Below are 23,967 nucleotides of genomic sequence, written 5' to 3'. Positions count from 1 at the left end.
GTTTTGTTTTTTGTTTTCTTTACTGTAATGTATTGTAAATATTAATAATAGATTTCCAACATCCTATAATGGAGAAAAATTGCAGGATCTAACATTACAAATACAGAAGGTTACAAGGATGTGCACTTGGTTTTTACTCTTGTCTTTTCATACATTGTGAAATACATGCTCCTGTTGAATACTGTAGCAAACTATGTAGAATTTACTGTGCTGAAAAAGAAATTAGGGCATAATGAAACCATATTAAGACTGTTGTAATTTTAAAGACAATACTTTGCTTTCAGCCACTGCCGTATAGCAATATGGGCATGAGGATGATGAGAGAATGTCACATTATCAGATTCATTACGTGCCATCTTTTCATTCCTCCTACTGGCAATATTGTAATTTACATACGAGGGCATGCGGGAAAGTAATGCCTCCAAATATTTTTTATTCAGTTCTCAGTATTAGCATGACACTACTTGTCATGCCTATTACCGGGTTGTCTTTCCTGTATCACTGATGAAAGTTACAATCCTCTACTACTAGAGGGCTCCAAATTGTAGCATGTAATATGGCAGTGTGTAATACGACTATGTTGGCATGTGAGAAAACCCTTAGAACTGAAAGTTTAAAGAATGACTGTGCCATACCACAGAAGAGAACTGTGAGATTTGCAACAATCAGGTGCCTTGGGTTCCTTGTCATTGATCATTATTGATAAGATTCCGACTTTCTCTCTCTCTCCCCCCCCTCCCCCCAAATCTCATTTTTATCTGTTTCAAAAACTTCAAGAATGTCTTTGAGGACTTCACTGTGGTAGCAAAGAAGCAGTGCAAGCAGAGGTGAGGTTTTGGCTCTATCAAATTCAAAGTGGCGATATTAACAAACAGGTATCTCATTGGGAGAAATGTGCCTTCACTGCCAGACCGAGTGTATTGAGAAATAAATATGTAGACATGAAGAATAAGAATGTTAATGTTTTAAAATAAAACAAACATTAAGAGCTTCCACATAAATTTAGAGACATTACTTTGCATCTTGCTCTCATTTATTTTGTATCTTTTTTTACAGAAGACAGCTGTAGTCTTGTTTTGGAAAAAAGTGATACATCCCCTTATCTTAACATTTTCTTTACTTAAGAAAAGCAGTTTATTTTAAAGCCTTATATTTATAGCTTAGGACACACACTGTGTTCAGTGGAAATCATGGAGTACAGTGTTTATTGTTTATCTTTGGTATGTTAGTGTGGATTGTCACGATATCAACTAAATCTGTGATGATTGCAGTTGGGGGTGGGTGAGTGACTCAGTTTATACATTTTCTCCTCAGAATGTGATGACATTTTTAGCCTTTTCATCCACACTCATAACTTTTAATAGTTGTAAGAGTGCTGATACTCTACATCTACATTCATACTCCGCAAGCCACCCAACTGTGTGTGGCGGGGGGCACTTTACGTGCCACTGTCATTACCTCCCTTTCCTGTTCCAGTGGCGTATGATTCACGGAAAAATGACTGATGGAAGGCCTCCATGAGGGCTCGAATCTCTTAATTTTACATTCGTGATCTCCTCGAGAGGTATAAGTAGGGGGAAGCAATATATTCAATACCTCATCCTGAAACACACTCTCTCGAAACCTAGACAGCAAGCTACACCGCGGTGCAGAACGCCTCTTGCAGAGTCTGCCACTTGAGTTTGCTAAACATCTCCGTAATGCTATCAGGCTTACCAAATAACCCTGTGACAAAATGCGCCGCTCTTCTTTGGATCTTTTCTACCTCCTCAGCCAACCCGATCTGGTACGGATCCCACACTGATGAGCAATACTCAACTATAGGTCGAACAAGTGTTTTGTAAGCCACATCCTTTGTTGATGAACTACATTTTCTAAGGACTCTCCCAGTGAATCTCAACCTAGCACCCACCTTGCCAACAATTAATTTTATATGATCATTCCGCATGCATACTCCCAGATATTTTACAGAAGTAACTGCTACCAGTGTTTGTTCTGCTATCATATAATCGTACAATAATCTTGCTGTTCAGTGCTCCTACACTGTAAAAACATGTGCACATACATGAGTTGCTAACATCACAGCATGGTATTCCACATCCCACTACAATGCAGAACATGTGATATACAGTCTGACATGTCAGATTTTTGCTTCAGGGAGAGGGAGGTGACCAATGAGATGTGACATTGTTTTTACCTCATAAGCAGAACTGAGGAGCTACCATGTTGTATTGAGTTAAACTATGTGTTTGGTAGATTTTCTTTATTATGTGTGTGATATGAATATAAGCTGTTTCAGAGCATCAGCAAATTGAGGATCTACTGAAAACTCATTTTAGTTATGATTTGTTATAACAAAAGTGTCATAATAACATATCTATAGATCTAGGAAAAGCATTTCGTTTTGATACAGTTTGCATATTAAATATCAAATAACGAGAGTTCAAGATAGTCTTCAGACACACTGTATAATGTACAGAGGCTTGGCTGTCTTGTTGAAGCTACAGACCAGTTGACAGCATTGTGAATGGTGAAGCGAAAGGTAGCAAGTTGATGTCCACTTTTTTTTTTTTGCACCTTTTGTTTTCTCAAAGATTCTGGTATTACTTGCAGTAGTAAATGTTATTTAATATAGATAATGTATTTTCTGCAATTCTTGCTGCAAAGACAAAAGACTGGAATATTTCCCCAGTAGCCAGAAAAGTTATGAGCAGCTAAGGAAAAAACTTCTCCTCTTCCATTCAAATGAAATTACAAATGAATCTTGAAATCTGTGTGATGCAGCATGTTACTTCAGATTGATGGTAGTCAATGTAGCACAGAGAATATTCAATTTAAAACTGAAAATGGGATGAAGAGTCTTGTGTACAGCATTTTCCACTGCTCAAGCCATGGATGAGTCCAGAATCTTCTTAGCAGTTTCCTTCATTTTTGTTCAACAGTCACTAACAGAGTAAATGCAGCTATTTTAGGTGCATCTATTTTCTTAAAGGAATTCGTGATGAGAAACACGTCCCAAGTGATGACAGCTGAAACTAATTTCCTGTGTGTGTTCTAGTGAACCCATGTATGTCAGCATCAATATTTTTGAAGCGAATTTCTCTAACATACAGGTGTTACAAAAAGGTACGGCCAAACTTTCAGGAAACATTCCTCACACACAAAGAAAGAAAATGTTATGTGGACATGTGTCCGGAAATGCTTACTTTCCATGTTAGAGCTCATTTTATCACTTCTCTTCAAATCACATTAATCATGGAATGGAAACACAGCAACAGAACGTACCAGCGTGACTTCAAACACTTTGTTACAGGAAATGTTCAAAATGTCCTCCGTTAGCAATGATACATGCATCCACCCTCAGTCGCATGGAATCCCTGATGCACTGATGCAGCCCTGGAGAATGGCGTATTGTATCACAGCCGTCCACAATACGAGCACGAAGAGTCTCTACTTTTGGTACCGGGGTTGCGTAGACAAGAGCTTTCAAATGCTCCCATAAATGAAAGTCAAGAGGGTTGAGGTCAGGAGAGCATGGAGGCCATGGAATTGGTCCGCCTCTACCAATCCATCAGTCACCGAATCTGTTGTTGAGAAGTGTACGAACACTTCGACTGAAATGTGCAGGAGCTCCATTGTCCATGAACCACATGTGTCGTACTTGTAAAGACATGTTCTAGCAGCACAGGTAGAGTATCCCATGTGAAATCATGATAACGTGCTCCATTGGGCATAGGTGGAAGAACGTGGGGCCCAATCAAGACAACAATGCCTGCCCAGAAAATCTGTGTTGACGACGTGATTGCACAATTGCGTGCGAATTCCCCTCAGCCCACACATGTTATTTGTGAAAATTTAAAATTTGATCATGTTGGAATGAAACCTCATGCGTAAAGAGAACATTTGCACTGAAATGAGGATTGTTGGATGAACCATTCGCAGAAGTGTACCCGTGATAGTGCCTGCACACGCTGTACATGGTACGGAAACAACTGGTTCTCCCGTAGCACTCTCCATACAGTGACATGGTCAACATTACCTTGTACAGCAGCAACTTCTCTGACGCTGACATTAGGGTTATCATCAACTGCACGAAGAATTGCCTCGTCCATTGCTGGTGTCCTCGTCGTTCTAGGTCTTCCCCAGTCGCGAGTCATAGGCTGGAATGTTCCGTGCTCCCTAAGACGCCGATCAATTGCTTCGAACGTCTTCTTGTCGGGACACCTTTGTTCTGGAAATCTGTCTCGATACAAACTTACCGCGCCACGGCTATTGCCCCGTGCTAATCCATACATCAAATGGGCATCTGCTAACTCCGCATTTGTAAACATTGCACTGACTGCAAAACCACGTTCGTGATGAACACTAACCTGTTGATGCTATGTACTGATGTGCTTGATGCCAGTATTGTAGAGCAATGAGTCGCATGTCAACACAAGCGCCGAAGTCAACATTACCTTCCTTCAATTGGGCCAACTGGCGGTGAATCGAGAAAGTACAGTACATACTGACGAAACTAAAATGAGCTCTAACATGGAAATTAAGCCTTTCCGGACACATGTCCGCGTAACATCTTTTCTTTGTGGGTGAGGAATGTTTCCTGAAAGTTTGGCCGTACCTTTTTGTAACACCCTGTATAAACTGAAGATGCTACTGCTCATGTCTCCATTATCTTCCACTCAATGTACCAAAACTTGTGCACAAGTCATGATATACTGTCTATTTTTTGAAGGATGAGTACAATGAAAAAAAATCTTCATTCCAATGGTCCCTCTAATTTTAGTACTTATTTTTGTCAAAGATATTTTCAAGAATTTACAGACACTGACTAATGCTGACTAAAATTTTTTAGTAACTCAGACTGCAAGCTACAGTTTGTTAAATTTCCTAGTATAAATTATCTTCATAGAATCACTATTTTAGAGTTTTTCTCACAAAATCTGTTAGTGACCATAAACTCAATCCAAGAAAGATTTCTCACTTTCTTAATTTGTTAAGTGTGACTTCAATAGTTTTAAGTTACTATCAGAGAACTATCAAAGCTTATTTGTTCAGTTACACTGGTAATTATTAAACAGCAGTATTCCATTACATTTTAATTATCTAAAGATAAAGAATGAGAAGACAGACAATATACCACCTGTAGATGATTGATTTATCATTAACAAGTGTGGCACCTGTGGGTGCACACATGCATTTGATGTTATAAATAAACCTCCCAGTATTTATGCTGTGGTGTGCGATTACCTACACTCATTTTAGTTAGTTCCATCGTCGAAATTTCATTGAAATATAAGACAAATGAGTTTAACTACTTAATATAAAGTATATTTTTTAAATCAAATGTGCATTTTTACTACATAAGCAATTAGTTTCACAGTATTCATTTTATTTTTCCAATAACATCCTCAGCCTATCTGAGCAATTCTGGCAAGTATTACAAAGAGGGAGGAAGCAAATAATTTTCACGTGTCACCAATGGGAACTTCTGTGGATTTTAAGGATTTAAAGGAAATAATAAATCTTACTTTTCTCCAGTGGAGTTTTTGATGAGCTCTGATGTTAAAATTGTGTGACACTTTTGGTGCATAGGAGAAAAATTTATTTCAGCTACTTGGAAACAACTTTCAAAGATTCAATAGGAATAAAACATTTTTCAACATACGTAATAGCACTTGTTAACAGCATGAATACATTATACTGACTGAAAAACAAGAGTTAGTGGAAAACACTTTTCCCATTTCTGAGCTATATAACCTCTTAACATACTGCACTGAATACAGCATGATACCTTACCTGTGTTATTAAGCAGGATTCCATGGATGGGCTTGTTTACTTTTCAAAACAAATACTTTTTAATACTGTTTAGCTTTTAATACATTTTCAAAGGTACATTGAAATTGGGGTAAATTATATATGTATTTTCGTCAGTGTGTTTTGTGCGACTTTATTCTGTGATGATACTAGTGTTTCAGATGCAACAGTGAACATCCCTTGTATATCAATGGTAGAAAATCCTTAATACAAAACATTTGCATGCTTTTTCTAAAATTTAAAGTTAAAAAAGTAAAAATAAAAACAGGACTCAGTGTAATGTTCACATATCCTCATGTTAATTTCTTGAACATTGTGTAGACATAACATTGGCACACTCGATGTTGAAAGGACAGTATGTGAAAACACTCCCTCATACCACTACAATGTCTTTAGAGGTGTTGCTTTGGCATGCTGAAGAACATCCACTGGTATTCAAGTCAGAACAGATGTATGCTTAATTGCAGTAGGACTGAATGTTTTATTATCTGGTAAAGTAGTCATTTCTCAAATTTTAACATCCCTTTTTTTCTTCTTCTTCTTTAGTTTATTGCCACTGAAAGCTATACACCATGTGGAATAGGTTGAAAAACATGTATTGGACAGCAGCTAATATTGTCCCCAAATGCAGGCCCAAATCTGCAAATTTCTGGAAGGCAGGCACTGGTTGTTACCCAGCCTGATTTTCTTCTAAGAAGAATAATGGACATATATTTACACACTTCAAATACCAATAACCATAATTTTACATCAGGTATTGTGGTTCTGTCAAAAACTTTATTCTTCTCTGCAACCTACAATTGTGAAACTAGCTGTTTCTGAAAAACAGATTTGTCAGAGGGAAAATTCGAACTGTTTTAAGACTATCATGTGTTGAGAATAAACCTTCAAATTGATGATCTCTTTTACTTAATCACATTCCTTAAAGATGTGGCTTGGACATATTTATGAAAGTTTCATCCATACCTGTGGAAACTAAACATTCCCCACGAACCACCTGCCAAGAGCTAAGTGACAGTCTTTCATAATCACAGAAAACTAATGTTTGCACCTTGTACAATAGTGATTCTGTTAGAGGAACTTTAGAATAGCATCCTTATCAATACTCTGCTTTGAAATGCTAAATGTCATTAATTGGCAATGAATTTTAGAGTTCTCATGAAATATATCAAGCAATGCGCAAAATATTTACAATATAAGAAGTACTCACAAAGTAAGTTGCAATGGTAAATTAAATTAAAAATTTAATCCTGTGGTTAAGGGGAGACAACATTTATGATACTGTTATCCTCTACTCTTGCCAGCAAGTTCTCAGTCACAAGATCAATTGGTCCTAGAGGGACATCGGGAAATGGTTTCCAAAGTCTGCAACTCACATTTGATTGCAGTTTTTGTATGAGGATATGTGCCCCATGTCATTAGCAAGTGTTTTCTGGAAGAAGGAAGGAAGGAAGATTAAGGTCCAAGTGAAAGATCATTCAATATTAAGACTCAGTTTGAAGGGGGAGGTTATCTATCCTATTCTCTTTCAAAGGAACTGTCCTGGCATTTGCCATAACAGATTTAGGAACACCAGAGATACCTGTAGCACAATTGTTACCTGTATAAATATGCTTTCGGTAATGCTTTGCCTTCGTGTAAACTGGCTGAGAAGCTCGTGATGGGGCAGTAGGCTACGAATGTGAGCCACACTGAATTTACAATTCAGATACTTTAATTGTACTTAATGTCGAATGGACTGCTTTTTATGGCCAGTTTGAGTCTCATATTTAAATTATGTATAGATAAGCAGCTAGCCACATACTAAACTTGCTTGATGTCCTATAACATGATTGTTCGATTGTAGTAATCTAACACTGAATTTACACAAAAGCCATGTGTGGCTAACAAATATGTAATACACTCTCAGAATTATACTCTTAACATACTATCTTTCAGATCCAAATCAAATCTTACAATCTAACTGGTACAAACACAATGTGCACAGTAATTACCATTTGGAAAGATCACATTGTTGCAGTTTGTATTATTGTAATGACAGAGTCCATGAAGTTAATTAAGAGTTCATAGTCACTGAATCATGGATTGAGCTTCAGGAGACGGACTCTAGATAAAATGTGGTACATTTTCAGACTTTTAATTTGTTCTGCAACATCTGCAGTACATTATCCTATATTTATGGAGTTAGATGTTGCTCACCATAGACAGACTGAAAATGGCTTCCAGCAGCCTACTTTCACAATTTTAGAATAGTAAAACTGAATTTAGCCACTGTTTATTAGTTTTCACAATTTACAGTTAAAGATTTATATTTGTGAATAAATGAATAGGGAAATGAAAATTCCTATTGAATTATGCTGGTAGTAACCCTTTTTTAGGCAAACTATTTCATCAACAATGTTTTTACTCTGGAAACTAATTATTTGAACTAGAAGGGTGCAGAAGTTGCTAACATATTTTCATCATTAGATGCATAAATGCTAATAGTTGCTCACATGTCTTTTTAATCTACTCTGTATGGAAGTTAGTAATCAGATATATGATTACAAATGAACAATGACAATGAAAATTTCGGGTCAACCAACTATAATGATAGATGCCAAATAACCAAAAGAAGGTGACAGGTACCGAAGGTAAGTTGGACAAGTACTGCATCAATATTCAAAATCTTTAGGTAATGTCCACATTCCTTAGAAATGGTAATACTGAAGACATTTCATAAAAAGAACAGAGGGAAGGAATCAATCCATTTTGTTACAAATCACAACAACAAAAAATAGTAATAATAAGGAATTGCATAATTCACTAATTATGCTAGGGAAGTAACAATAGATACAATTTTTCAGTACTTTGTAGCTCTCCAAAGGATTGTGTGAGAGACTGTCTATAGACATTGAAATGTTTCTGGAATAAAAAATGAGACATTAAAAACAAATTTAATGCAAAAAGGATTGTTTTCACTTATAAAGAGAGACAGATTTCCGATTGTCAAATGCTTGTAATCTACTGGTTATATGCGAGAAATATGCTGTAAGTGAATGGCAGTATTTCTGTTACTTTTCATTTATTCAGACTGCAGTCTGCTACTTCCTTTTAATTACAGATTTAATGATAAATTTATGGAGTTGGTTGCCACCATGGTAGATGGAAACAACAATTTCATTGCACTTAATATGTGGCCAATTACAACTTTTCAGATAGCTGCTTAGCTTGGCATCTTGTTTTCAGGGTAGTTAAATTAAAACACCCTTCACTAGACTAGTTTAAGTGATTAAGCCATATACTGTGGCAGTGCTTATGTATACATGGTAATTCTGGCCTCTCAGTGTATAATGCAGGAGATGCAAAACATTCCAAAAAGATTGGAAACATAATTCTTCTGCAATCTACAGACTGCAGCCCTTCCCACTAAAAAAACAGCCACTGAAAATTTTAAAAGCAAAACAGGACATCTGATGGAACACAGTTCTCAGTTTTACTGTTGATTATATCACCAAACTGGTAATTCACTTTCACTTTTGGATGTAAGCTGAGTGTACCACACCTTGCAACTGATCCTTTTAGGTGTTTGTAACACAAAAATACTGCCTGAGTACTTGAATGCATAGCTTTAATATTCCACAACATTGTGGAACATTAATACTGTGTATTCAAGTTGTTAATATGTCTATGTTCCTCCAAGAACTGATGAAATATTCCGTAACTGTTAGAAAATACTTCTCTTTCCTCATGGAAGAGGTCCAGTACAGACAGCTTTTGTGCTCTTTTGTAGTCTGTAAGGAGTGGTCATGTCTTCTTTTATAATCTGAGATACTTATAGTTATGTATATGTAATTTCCCCATAAATCTGTTGTTCATTGTACTTACTGTTGTGTTCGATGCACTATGTGACTGGTGAGAGAGATTGTGGGGTACTGGTTGGTTATGTAATGAACACTCATTCAGTAAAAATTTGAACGAAGTATTTAGTGTTGTGTGGTGAAGAACAAGAAGGATATGTACAGTTAGATCGACATTGTATGTCACCATTTAATTTTTATGAACTGCTAATACTTGAATCAGCTTGAGGTTTCCTGTACATTTCTTGTGTAATAAATACTAATTGCACAGTTAATTCATTGTAGAACTAATTGCCATAATCAGTTCATATACTTCAATAACATAAGTGTAATTGAGATCACAGCTAATTAAGAATAATACCAATGGACTAACAGTCATCCTCGAAAGATGCTGTCGAAAACTGGTCAAAATCCTATTGGTTTAGACATCCGGCAGAACTAATTTAACGATCGGCATGTACCAAAATCAGAAGTCATAATTTCCAAGTCTTTACATGTAGCATTTTCTGAGCATTTGAGCACTTATAAAACAAAACAAATTTAGTGTAAGTTAAACAGTTTATTTTCTTTAGGAATGACTAGCATATTATAGACATCTCTTTAAAAATGCTTAAAAATATAAAGGAACAATTATATAGATTTTATGTACATGTATAAAATTCTGTATATCAACTGATATAATAAATATATCTGAAATTCTCACTGATTTCAGTCTTTTTATCAAACTGCCTGGTTGAAAAGCACAATTTCAAGATTTGTTCAATGGCTTTTCTTTAACAGATCTCTTCTCTTGCAGATGAAACAGGTGGGACTGATGTAACTGGTGAAGTCATGGAGTTCTCAGTGCAGATCTTGTTAACAAAGGCGAGAGCATCTCCATTCACATTACGACCAGGAATAAGCACTGGTAACTTTCTAATGACCCGTACTTTCCTCGGTGTTCCATGCTTAGATGCCTCTCGTTTCCTGCAACAACATTAATTAAATTTAGTGTTACTGATATTTGGGAAGCATAAACCTTTCTTATATATATATACTTCTGTGAAGTTTAGTAGTATTACTCATGTGAAGCAAATATTTTGTATGTTCTTTGCTATCATCACCACTTCTTGTCAAAACAACAAAACTTGATACTACAATGAAAATAAAGTGTACAAACTCTTAGCATGCCAATTTTTAATCGGAGACTATGAAATGTACTAGAAAGAAGGAGTATTGAAGAATTTAAAGAGAGAGAGAAAAAAAAAACACATCTGAAATACATGACAGACTAACATTTAATATGTTTCTCATGTATGAAATGATCTCCATAAGGTGTTTTCAGTTTTGGGGACAACATTCTGGATAATTTTATTTACCTCAATTTTATTAGTTTGTGTATCAGCATCAGACATTACATGGACATAATATGAACATACTATGAATTTGGTTCAGAAATATTTGGAGCAGGGCACCGGTTTTAGATCGTTTTCAATGGCTAAACTGAATGTGTGCACAAATGTGCTTTGTAAAGGAATAAATTTCATACATTGTCTTTGAAGAAAATCTGAGAATTTCAAAATCCAAATCATTATGGTTATCACCCTTTCTGACTGATGCATTTACACACGAGAAACATTTTCCTTGATTAAAAGAAACTTATGGATGGAAATATTCACTGAAAAATTCAGACCTGTTTCTGCAGTCTATTAGCAGAGCAAGTGAGAAGAGGAGTGAGACTGTCAGTAGAACACCAATGATGATTGCCGCCAGCACTGCTGCAGAGTTCAGCTCCTCTGCACTGGACAGCAGTGGTGTGGCTGTACTCTCTCTTTCAGGCCGAATTGTTTCTGGAACAAAAACAGTATACATAAGCAAAGAAGCAAACAAAAAGTCTCTCAGTATTAGTTATAATTTATTTTAGTGTTTAGCACTTCAAATTTACTGTCCAAATCTCATTGAGTGTGTGTCAGTGGTTCACTGTTTACACGACTGTTCTTTTAAACCTTACTGCCGATCATTATTGTAAATGCAAAATATGCTACATGATTAAGTTTCAATAATTTGACCAAATCACAGTGATGCAACATTAATTATTAATTCAGAGTAAAGTATTTCTTGGGAAGGTTACATGTCTCTGTTACATTAATGACTGCTCCCCTGAGAATCTTTTAACTAAATAAACAACCTATGTTAATAGAGATCCTGTGATGTGCTGAAGGTGGATTATGTTAATGCCAAACAGCTGTTGTCTAGATGGCTAGTCAAGCACAAAACATTGCTCCTACATGATCTGACATATCATTCAAATGAAAAGACAACTGAATTCTGACATCCAATGTCATTATCGAAGTTTCCACTGTAAAGATGTGGTTTGGTATGGTTTTGTTTTGCTTTAGGGAGCAAGAAACAACTGATGTCATACGCACCCAAGTCAAAACTATAGAACATGAAGGCAGGAGTTAAAAAACGACTATACATCAGTCCCAATTGAAATAAGAGAGGGCTGATAAAAACAGGCACATGAAGAAAGGGTTACAAAAGACACCATACAGAAACAAAGGTCCAAAACTAAAAATGAAACGGCCTTTGCCATATTGCCTTGACAGATAAAAAAGTAAAATGTGGTCAACAGCATGCGCATCATTTGCTAAAACGGTCAATAACTCAGATGGCAAACCCAAGCAGGACAATAAACGGTTAAAAAAATGGGCATTCCATCAGGAAGCAGCCAACAGTTAAAACTTGGGCGCAATGCGTACAGAGCGGTGGGGTAGCGCCAATACAATGGTTAAAAAGGCAGTGCCCATTACGCAGACTAATTAAAATTACCTCCTCCCGGTGGGAGAACCTAGCGGAGGTGGTCCAAGCCATTGGGAGAGGCTTAATAGAGCTGGAGTTTATTTCCATGAAGCATGAAGGGAAGACCATTGGCAATGCCAAAGGAACACACAGAGAGCAACTCAGATCATCAGAGGGAATATAGGATCTAGTGGGCTGAGGTACGAGAACTGCAGCCTTGGCAGCAGCCTCGTTTTTTGGCAGACCAACATGACCAGGAACCTACAGAAACATCACACTGCCTCCACCAAGAGTGAGCAAGTGAGAGTTTTCCTGGACCCATTCCACTAACGGATTGGCAGTGTACAGTGCACATATATTTTCGAGTCTGAGTGAGTCTGAGCAGGTGACAATTGAAAAGGCTGTATCACCGGATTTACTCTGTGACCTGATACTGGGCGAAGAGCTCAGTTGTAAATACTGAGCAGCATGCCGGAAGCAGATATTCTAAGACACGGGTGCCAATGATGAAGGCACTCCTGACCCCACGGTCAGTACAAGAACCACCAGTGTATACAAACGTACTATCGCGAGGTTCCACGTGAAGGTCATGAAAGGTGTAGGTAATGTGAAGTTAAGCTGCCCTAGCAAGTGCTGAAAGCAGACTCGAGGATGTAACAGAGAAGAAGGACGAGCCTCATACTGGTGATCAAAGGAATCATCAAAGGAGGCAGCATAGGATGGGTGGCCATGCATGGCAGACAAACGACTTACATACCGGCTGAGGAGAAAGTCACGGCTATAGGACCGAGGTAGTTCCTCAGCTCTAGCATACAGACTCTCAACCAGGATGGTTTAGGCCTAAAAGGCGCCTGTGGCCAAATGGATGCCATAATAGTGGATGGTGTTGCGACGGCGTAAGAGGGATGGGGATGCAGACCTATAAACAAAGCACCCATCGTAGAGTTTCGAATGGCAAGGGACCGGTACAAATGGAGGATCGTGGTTTGATCGCCACCCCAGGAAGTACCTTGGGGGCCCACAGGACATTGAGGAACTGCATACAGCAAGATGCCAGGTAAGATACAGGGGAGGAGCGTGAGCCCCCAGGAGTTTCAACGAATGGAAGGGCAACAGGCCCAAGTTGTAAAGATGGTGGGAGAAACCATTTGTGCCACCAGAAATTAATACAGACGGTTTTGTCAGTGGAAATGTGAGAGCCATTGTCGATGCTCCAGGATTAAAGATGATCAAAACACCACTCAGAGAGACAGGTCTGTGGAGAACTGCAATAGATGACGAAATCGCCAACAAAAAGGGAGCCGGAGATGCCTGATGGGAGACAGGTCATGATAGGGTTAATGGCGATAGCAAAGAGGACAACACTCAGGACGGAACCCTGAGGTACACCATTTTTTCTGGATATAGGTATCCGACAAGGCAGAACAACCCCCCCCCTCACCCCCCCCCCCCCCCACACACACACACACACACACACACACACACACACACACACACACACACACACACGTCACACGTAAAATTATGTACAGAGCTTCACACTCATCCGATGTATTTGTAAGGTGGGAGGGTTTGTTTTTGACCATGACATGGATACATGGCTGAGGATTTTAAAGTGTGACATGTGGTAAAGCAAAATCATTTGCAGCTCCTGAAAATGGCGCAAAGACCGAAACTGCATTTGTGAAACAAATGATTTTTCCGTTCACCGGCGAATATTCTTCATGACTGTCAACCCTGACTATTAGAAGTTAATACTCATAAGCATTTTTGTGAGGGTCCATAATCGTCCAACCTTCTTTGCTGGGAAACTGGAAAAGGAAATCTGAACTGCTTACAGGAAAAGCATATTTGTTCCACTACGGAAGAGCCATCGTTTGTATTACTAGGATACCTGTGTGGAGAACTGATATCGCTTGCAGTCAGTGTTTCGCAATGACTCACCGCACACAAGTGCTACGCAGAGCTTTAGCCGTGTTGCGGTTTGTTCTGAGAAGCGGACGTCTGTTCAGACAATGTGCACACCACGCCGCATATGATGCGGCTCGCAGAACTGTCTTCTGCCGTCACGTGCCCCTCTAATCGCGCGGCAATCTAGTGCTTTATCTCTGCTCTGCCAAATAGCCCTTGTCGACAGCTCATCTGAGTCTGTGCGAGCGCGCTATATTTTCTAGGCTTAACACTGGGCTGTAAGGACTAAGGATAGAAATGTTCGAGAATTAACATCTCCTGCATAGCAAATGCTCCACGGTCTCAACTGGAAATATAACTTGACAAATTTTTACAATATAACGCCCTCTACCACACGGAACTCTCCAGATGGCAGTCAACGAAGCATCAAGTACTTTACTCCGTAGAAGAGAGAAGGCCCAATAGATAGAGAGAATTTTGAATATCACGGAAGAACAAGAATAACGATTGTAAAGAATGAAATATTTGCCTGCGAATGAAAATATTACATCGTTAATGTCAAATAAATAATCTCATTCCGAACGTCCGTAACTCAGAAAATGAGCAGTTACGTTGTTGTTGGACGATCTTTTTCTATGCCAGAAATCATTTTGCAGGAGGTATGGAAATCACCGACCTCAAACGTTTCCTTTCATACGAGGGTCTTTCAATAAGTAATACCCCACAGTTTTTTAAAAAAGCCATTAATATTATACTCAAACGTCCTTGTAGGTGCTCCACATGTGATGTTCGTTACGTGCGCCGGTGACGTTTCGAACCATTCTGGAGGATGGCAGAGCCGTGTTACAGCGTCAAAATGGCGTCTACATACGAGTCACACTACAAGCAGCGTGCTGTTATTGAATTCTTGTGTGCAGAAAAAGAAACCGTGGTGAACATCCATAAACGTTTGTGTGCAGTGTAGGGCGATGCTGTAGTTGATAGGAGTACAGTTGAGCAATGGGTAAGAAAGTTACAGCCTCAGGAAATGCAGAAAACAGAGCTCCATGATCAGCCACGCTCGAAACATCCTGTCACAGCCTCTGCTCCAGACATGCTGAATCGTGCGGATGACATTCGTGCCGACCGGTGTATCACAACTGGACAATTGGCTGTACAGTTGTCGGTCAGCATTGGAAGAGCGTGTGCAATGATCGAGACTATCGGATATTCAGAGGTCCTCAAGATGGGTTCCACGAATGCTCACAGCGGACCACAAGATTCAAAGAATGGCCATTTCATCTGAATTGTTGCAGCGTTTTGAGATCGACGGGGAGGCCTTTCCGCCATGGATGCAGTGAAAACATGACTATGCCTTCAAGACAAGAGCTTTTACCAGCAGGGAATACACAGTCTTCCACGACGTTGGCGTACTGCCATAGAACGTGATGAGACTATGTAGAAAAATAGGACAGGGACGAGATGTGCTGACGTATATTGTCACCAAATTCTGACTCTTAGCAATAACTATGTTCTGAGAAAAAAATGTGGGGCGTTACTTATTGAACGATCCTCGTAGTTTATAACATGAGGAGGCCTTCGCTGCTGCACAGTGAAACCAACTTATTTGATGTAGGAAAAAAAAAAAAAAACTAGTTCGAAGTGTAGTGTGTCAGCATGCGATCAGATGTCCCAGTTATACACCAGCAGCTTTTCAATTCAAAAATGTAGCAATGGACGCAAATTTATGGAATGAGTGTCTACTGTCGTCTTGAAAGTTACGCTTTTTGCGATTTATGCATTTATTGCACACGGAGGACAATAGGCCTGTGTCTTACCTGGACGATACGTTGTTTTCGCAAAATCATACGAACAAATATATTGGCACGACCTCTAAGGGAGATGGTGCCTGAAAGTAAGTACAGGCACTTTTGTTTAGTTTATTTGTGTAGTATACAATATATCTGCGGCGAAGATGCAGTGATAAGTCGTAACAGCAGCATGTTTGACGATCTAGGGAGGAATGGGACATTCTTGGTTTATTACGGCGAGCCGTCGGAATAAGAATTATACAAGGGAGACGCAAATCCCGCACACTGACGCGTATGGACATACTCGTGAATAAACATCTTTCATAGGGCACACGCTACAGTAATGATGTCACAGATATTATAAAATTAATTTTATAGTTTCCTTCGCAACTTTCTCGCTGCGAGTTTCTGGGAGGTACAATTGAGCGTAAAATTCATTGGTGACGACATTTTTCGTTACGCAGGCTGAACCGTTTCACACCTCTCACAGTATTTAATTTTGTCACTAAATACTTTAAATTACCGATAAAATATGCATGCATGACCTTTACGAACGTTCATACATTTTTCAGTTCACGTATGTTTGAGCTTCTCGCTTTTTCTACAGGTTGATGAAAGAACCACACTCCTGGCTGAAAACAAGTACGTGGCGCCCTCCATCGGTAATGCTGGAATCCAATATGGTGTTGGCCCACCCTTAGCCTTGATGACAGGTTCGATTCTCGTAGGCATACGTTCAATCAGGTGATGGAAGGCTTCTTGGGAAATGGAAACCCATTCTTCACGGAGTGCTGCACTGAGGAGAGGTATCGACGTCGGTCGGTGAGGCCTGGCACGAAGTCGGCGTTCCAAGACACCCCAAAGGTGATCTATAGAATTCAGTTCAGGACTCAGTGCAGGCCAATCCACTGCAGGGATATTATTGTCGTGTAACCACTCCGCCGCAGGTCGTGCGTTATGAACAAGTGCTCGATCGTGTTGAAAGATGCAATCGCCATCTCCCAATTGCTCTTCAACAGTGGGAAGAAAGAAGGTGCTTAAAACATCAATGTACGCCTGTGTTATGATAGTCACGCAAAACAACAAGCGGTGCAAGCCCCCTCCATGAAAAACACGATCACACCATAACACCACCGCCTCCGAATTTTACTGTTGGCACTACACACGCTGGCAGATGATCACCGGGCATTCGCCATACCCACACCCTGCCACATTGTGTACCGTGATTTATCACTCCATACAACGTTTTCCCACTGTTCAATCGCTAATGTTCACGCTCCTTACATCAAGAGAGGCGGCGTTTGGCATTTACCGGCGTGATGTGTGGCTTATGAGCAGCCGCTCAACCACGAAATCCAAGTTTTCTCGCCTCCCGGCTAACTGTCAGAAAACTTACAGGAGATCCTGATGCAGTTTGGAATTTCTGTGTGATGGTCTGGATAGATGTGTGCCTATTACACATTACGGCCCTCTTCAACTGTCGGCGGTCTCTGTCAGTCAACAGACGGTTTGGCCTGTACGCTGTTGTGCTGTACGTGTCCCTTCATGTTTCCACTTCACTGTCACATCGGAAACAGTGGACCTAGGGATATTTAGGAATGTGGAAATCTCGTGTACAGACGTATGACACAAGTGACACCCAATCACGTTCGAAGTCCGTGAGTTCCGCGGAGTGTCCTATTCTGCTCTCTCGTGATGACTACTGACGTCGCTGATATGGAGTACCTGGCAGTAGGTGGCAGCACACTGCACCTAATATGAAAAACTTATGTTTTTGGCGTGTCCGGATACTTTTGATCACATGGTGTATTTTTCTTGAAAATTTCTTGTAAAGTTCGTGTTTTTCGTAATGACTGCCAATCTCCCTTTGAAAAATATTTCACGAGATTCTAGACTAAAAATAGGGATGTCCAATATTTCTTCTGAATTTTTACTAACGTATAAAAATTTCGTTAGCTGGAAATGCTTTAAGTGGGTGACGACCACTAAAGATCCGTCGCAAATACTCTAGAGAGATCGTCAATGATTTACAGGTGAATCCGAAGCTGCCTTGAGGATCATGTACCTGAGAAAGTTTCCGATTCTCATTTTTTAAACCTCTAAAGTGCCATTCAGGATTGTAATTGACGTGATGGGCCAACAAAGTAATGTTTGTGGAACAGCTGCCTGCTACCGACAACCATTTACATGCAGTCAATCTCAAAACCGTTTGATATACCTAAGATTTACCGAGTCTCTGCCGTTTCAAGAAAACTAAACTGTTAGAGAACAGTACATGGTTATTTTCGAGTCAAAAGATGATAGAGCCACCTGAAAAAGTAAATTTGAGGGGAATTAAGGACTAATTACAAGTAACTACATAGTCATGGACCTTATAAAGCTGTGGACTAGAAAGTTGTTCGAAACTGGAAACGCAACAGTTATAGTAAAAGGAAATTTGTGTCGTTTATATCGGTAATCTATGGACGAAAACATGCAAAAATGAGGAACATTCGAAGAATAATACTGGACACAACGCTGAAGTAGGAATGGGGGCGCCACCCATTTTGCGTTGCCATTCCCATCAAACTTTTGTTCGCCCATCCCAGTCCACCAGTACACATTTATGGCCGTTATTGTATCATGCTGTTCTTTCTGCGGCACGATGATGCTCGTTTTACGACAACGCAAAATGCCCCTGTGCGCTCATATGAGCTTAATACAGCTTGGATCAAAATGGGATCTGTGATGCCTTATGACAGCGGATATGGCACGTGGAAGCCTCTGAATTTCGTTATTCTTATATCGCGGTGCATTTATGCGCACACGTTCAATAATGTGGCTATTTCTCTTGACTTACTCCCTACATCAGCTCCACACACCGAAATCGTCCCTGGATTCAAGATGATTTAATTTTACATATTTAGTTTCAGAAGTACTTTATCCTCTCTAATGTACAAAAAAAAGCCATTTACAGTTACCTAAGCTGCATACATTTCTGGTACTGTCTCCGGTTAGTCTGATATACTTGAACGAAATTTCACATAGGTCCCAACTTTGTCTTGTGATTCAATTTCCACTTTTTATCAGTTCCTACATGTTCCCGGCCACGTATTGCTGTGGCTCAGTCTAGTTCAATGGAAAAGAAAGGAGAAAGCACATGTTTGTGGAAACACACAAGAGTTAAAAGAAATTTTGTTTGTAACAGGAAACAGACCAACGCGTTCCGTCGACAATGTGTGTCGCATGGAAGACTTCATTAGCAGTATTTTTTGGAGCCGACTTCAGCTACACATTGTAAAAACTAAACTGGAAATACCTGCCGAAACACCAGAGAAAATGCGCCTGGCGACTCTTAGGAGAAAAACCCTGTACATTTATGTATTACGTACATTAAAGATATACAACTACACATCGCCAAACGTTTATTACACTGACGGTTAAATTTGTAGTAAAGCGGTCGAGTACCTTGATATTTTTGGTAACAATATTTCCTTTAATATATGACATATATATTTGAATATTAAAAATATACATATTATGTCCATACGAAACTTCACTATACAATTGTGTGAAAGTTTGAAGTAAATCTTAAGACCTTGTTGAGAGTTTTGGTAATAACTTTTTCGTTTTATAGGTTATATATTTTGGAAAGCAACGTTGTGTCAAAATCTGGAAAGGAATCTGCGGATAACGTTCTGAGATTTACGAGTTTGAACAAACGAACATTCAAGTTTTTATTTACGTAGATTTTGCAACATTGGTGAATGTCGTGCAACGAGCGGACATACTAGTAGTGAAAGATTGAGCAGTAACATGTGCAGAATCTTTTGGATTGAGGAAAAATATAACTGTAATACTTCCTGGCAGATCAAAACTAAGTGCCAGGTCGAGTGTCGAACTCGGGAATGTGCCTTTAGCGGACCCTGCACTTATTACGTGAGCTGTCTAAGCACGGCTTATAAATCGTCTTCGGAGCGCCTATTCTGCCAGTACCTCGCGTCTACTTTCCCAACTTCTCAGAAGCTTTTTTGCATACTTTCAAGTTAGATCCACAGCTCAAGGTAAGGCTTCTGGTTCAAGTGCAGATTAGCCACAGTTCTAATCCGTCCGTTCTCTCTCTCCAAATTAACATAAAATAGCCATTCAGCGCTCACACACAAAACTATGAAATGCAAGTGGAAGAATATTCTTTTTCGGAGTAGTTTTAAGAGATTTTTTCCTTGGTACTGGTGGCTAGCAACAAGAAAGTACATCGTCATCTTTACTAGCTTCGGGCAACTAAGACAATTGCCGGAGTCCATTATAAACATGTTGTCTGCTCTGCTGCACAGAATGAGAATGTTTATTCAGTTAATGCCATTATGTGATACATGTTGAAAAACATACAACGTGCACGAAATATATAGGCACAGAAAGTGAATGAGATGTCTACTTTAACGGAACAGTGGCCACGGGAAGCTAAGAATGCAGTTTGTCGCGGTGGTAACATCGAATAAAATATTCCCGGGCTTCCAACCGCATCATCAAGTGGTTAACATGGTACGATCTTTCGAGCAAGCACTTCTTGGCCATTGTCAATTGGAATTACTGCTGATGGGCAGCTAATGTATCCTTCAGATGCCGACTGTCATGTTACTGGTGCCCACGGATCCCCAAGTAAGGGCAATATTGGACATACATGAACTCCTCGTTCGATGTGCCCACTTTTCCTCTCACGATCGTTAGGTCTGACGTCGCACTCAACTGCATGCCACCGTCTATTGCGAGTGCTGTCAGTGATTTTTGTTTCCGTGGCTTCTTTAATTAGACTGTCCCACAAGCGAGCCACGGCAGAACTGTATCAGAAGCTGGTAACTTCCACCGTGAGGTGGATCACCAGTCAAGGACTTCAGAAACAATGACTACAATGATCAACAGATGAATGACGTGATGAAGTAGGAAACGCAAGAAGACCACCGACTAAGAGCAAGCAAACAAGTCTGCATTTATGCATGTCCGTGACGTCGTGACGGGTAAGAAGGGAGGCAAAAATTCTAACCAATCATCAAGCCTCCGCCAAGTATCCCGCCGTTCCTGAGAACAGTTAAAGATGCGGTATTTCGCAGAACACCTAGTGTTGACGAAATACCCTGCGAGTGTGGCCGAAACAGGGTGCACTGCAGAACAACGCAAGAAGGAGCACGAGAAGCTTTATCGCCTACCCCATACTGAAAAATCTGTTTTAGCTGAGCTGGCTCTAGAAGATGATCATCGCATCAGATCTGAACATCTATCGTGGCTCGCACGAACGGCCTCTGCGACAGTGTAATTAAAGGAGCTACTTAAATCAACTTCATTCAAGAGGCACTCAGTAGAGACGGCGGACTATAGCTCTGTGCGGCGTGCGAGCCAGTGATAGAGAGGTTGAAGCTAGCGCATGTAATGCGGAGTCACCATATGTTTATATGGTGATACCGGGCACGGAGTCCACGAGAAATATGGGCCCAGCAACGAATTTCTGTCACACTAGTCGGCTTGGCCGCTACAGTTTGCGAACGTTCGGCTCCCCGCATGGCCCACGTGAAATCAATACGTAACTGGAAAGGCACCCAGTAAAGGTCTTAATTTTCTCGAGTGCTATCAAGAGCTTGCATGCGTTTGAACGAGCACTGAAGGATTATTATACTCATTTAAAATTGTTAGTCGCTCTCTGCCGGAGAGGCTGCTGGCTCTCTTAAGACCCGCAGTGTCACGTGCTGTGACGTACGAGCCACGGCCGGTCTTTCTCGTGGGTCCTGCGTGGGCACTAGTGACGTCACAGCCGGCAGCCTGGAGCCAACGAGGTAAGCAGGGCCTGTGACCTGCGTCACAGCACGCTACACTACACGTCTTACGAGTACCAGAGACCATCTTCGGCGGGGAGCGAGTTAGTATTTCAAACGAGTTAAGTAGTTCTTATCTGCGCTTTTAAATACTAGGAAGCTGTTGATAAAGTGACAAAGTTAAGACTCTTAGTGACATACTGATTTTCCGTGGGCCTCTGACGTAGTCGAGCGATCGCGGCGTGTTGGACAAGGCAACTGATGTGACGTCACAAGTTCGTTGAGAGTCCGTGCATCTCGTGGGCCTCGCGGCAGCTGGAGCATGTAAGGGCGTTCCAGCAGCCAATCCACTTGACAATGACCAAGGAGTGTTTTGTCTTCAGCTGGTGATACTTTAACCACATGACTCGGCTGGAGATCCGAGAACATTTTAATGAGTAAGGAACAACAATCTAGGTTGCAAAAACAGTATAAATTTTATTGGCCCGTTTCGCCATTTGGGGCATCTTCAGAATTCGTATAGGAGCTGCTGGTAATGCATTAGTCGTAAGTAGTAAAATTCTGTAAATGCCTCCATAAGGCGAAAGATGCCAAAGCTTATTCTGTTTTTACAACCAAGGCTATTTTTTCGTACTGAAAATATCATTGTTGCTGCACTATGGGCACGGCGTGGGAAGATTTATATAACTTTTCGACCAGTCACCAAACATTTCAACAACATTCATCATGGGTAGCACTCGCAAAAGCTAAGATTCCTGGTTCTACTCCCAGTCCTGTTCAGTTTTAATGTAATAGGAAGTTCCAAAGTGGCGCGCGCGCGCACACTGCCGGTTCGTTCTGGATACTTCACTACTTGCTCATCACGTCGACATCTACGTCTACATGATTACTCTGCAACTCACATTTAAGTGCTTGGCAGAGGGTTCATCGAACCACAATCATACTATCTCCCTACCATTCCACTCACGAACAGCGCGCGGGAAAAACGAACACCTAAACCTTTCTGTTCGAGCTCTGATTTCTCTTATTTGATTTTGATGATCATTCCTACCTATGTAGGTTGGGCTCAACAAAATATTTTCGCATTCGGAAGAGAAAGTTGGTGACTCAAATTTCATAAATAGATCTCGCCGCGACCAAAAACGTCTTTGCTTTAATGACTTCCATCCCAACTCGCGGATCATATCTGCCACACTCTCTCCCCTATTACGTGATAATACAAAACGAGCTGCCCTTTTTTGCACCCTTTCGATGTCCTCCGTCAATCCCACCTGGTAAGGATCCCACACCGCGCAGCAATATTCTAACAGAGGACGAACGAGTGTATGTAAACTGTCTCTCTGTGGACTTGTTGCATCTTCTAAGTGTCCTGCCAATGAAACGCAACCTTTGGCTCGCCTTTCCCACAATATTATCTATGTGGTCTTTCCAACTGAAGTTGTTCGTACTTTTTACACCCAGGTACTTAGTACAATTCTCAAGGCTGTCAATTCAACTATTTATCGAGTAATCGAATTCCAACGGATTTCTTTTGGAATACATGTGGATCACCTCACCTCACACTTCTCGTTATTTAGCGTCAACTGCCACTTGCCACACCATACAGCAATCTTTTCTAAATCGCTTTGCAACTGATACTGGTCTTCGGATGCTCTTACTAGACGGTAAATTACAGCATCATCTGCGAACAACCTAAGAGAACTGCTCAGATTGTCACCCAGATCATTTATACAGATCAGGAACAGCAGAGGTCCCAGGACGCTTCCCTGGGGAACACCTGATATCACTTCAGTTTTACTTGATGATTTGCCGTCTATTACTACGAACTGCGACCTTCCTGACAGGAAATCACGAATCCAGTCGCACAACTGAGACGATAACCCATAGGCCCGCAGCTTGATTAGAAGTCGCTTGCGCCATTTTAATTTCAGCTAGGGGAACGAAGCAGAACTAGGCGCCGTTGTTAGTGCAGGACACGGGGCGCGGATCTCGTCAGAGTCCAGAACGAGAGGTTTTCTTGGTGCAGCCCAGAGCGCCGGATGTAAGGGG

The 23,967-nt window shown here is 40.4% G+C and overlaps 1 protein-coding gene across 1 annotated transcript in view; it reads right to left on the bottom strand.

The window, feature by feature from the left end:
- Positions 1-10,192: 10,192 nt before the first annotated feature.
- The window catches only part of LOC126416350 (uncharacterized), a 248,409-nt gene continuing 234,634 nt past the window's right edge, over positions 10,193-23,967 (bottom strand). The window contains exons 3-4 of the mRNA XM_050084064.1: positions 11,326-11,482; positions 10,193-10,619 (exon numbers count right to left, since the gene is read on the bottom strand). Of these exons, the coding sequence (XP_049940021.1) occupies positions 10,427-10,619; positions 11,326-11,482 (350 nt within the window). The 3' untranslated portion in view covers positions 10,193-10,426. The remainder of the gene's footprint in view (positions 10,620-11,325; positions 11,483-23,967) is intronic.

Source organism: Schistocerca serialis, chromosome 1, assembly GCF_023864345.2.
Source record: "Schistocerca serialis cubense isolate TAMUIC-IGC-003099 chromosome 1, iqSchSeri2.2, whole genome shotgun sequence".
Lineage (NCBI taxonomy): Eukaryota > Metazoa > Arthropoda > Insecta > Orthoptera > Acrididae > Schistocerca > Schistocerca serialis.
Note: the sequence above shows the minus strand (reverse complement) of the source record. Positions and strands in the feature narration are given on the sequence as shown.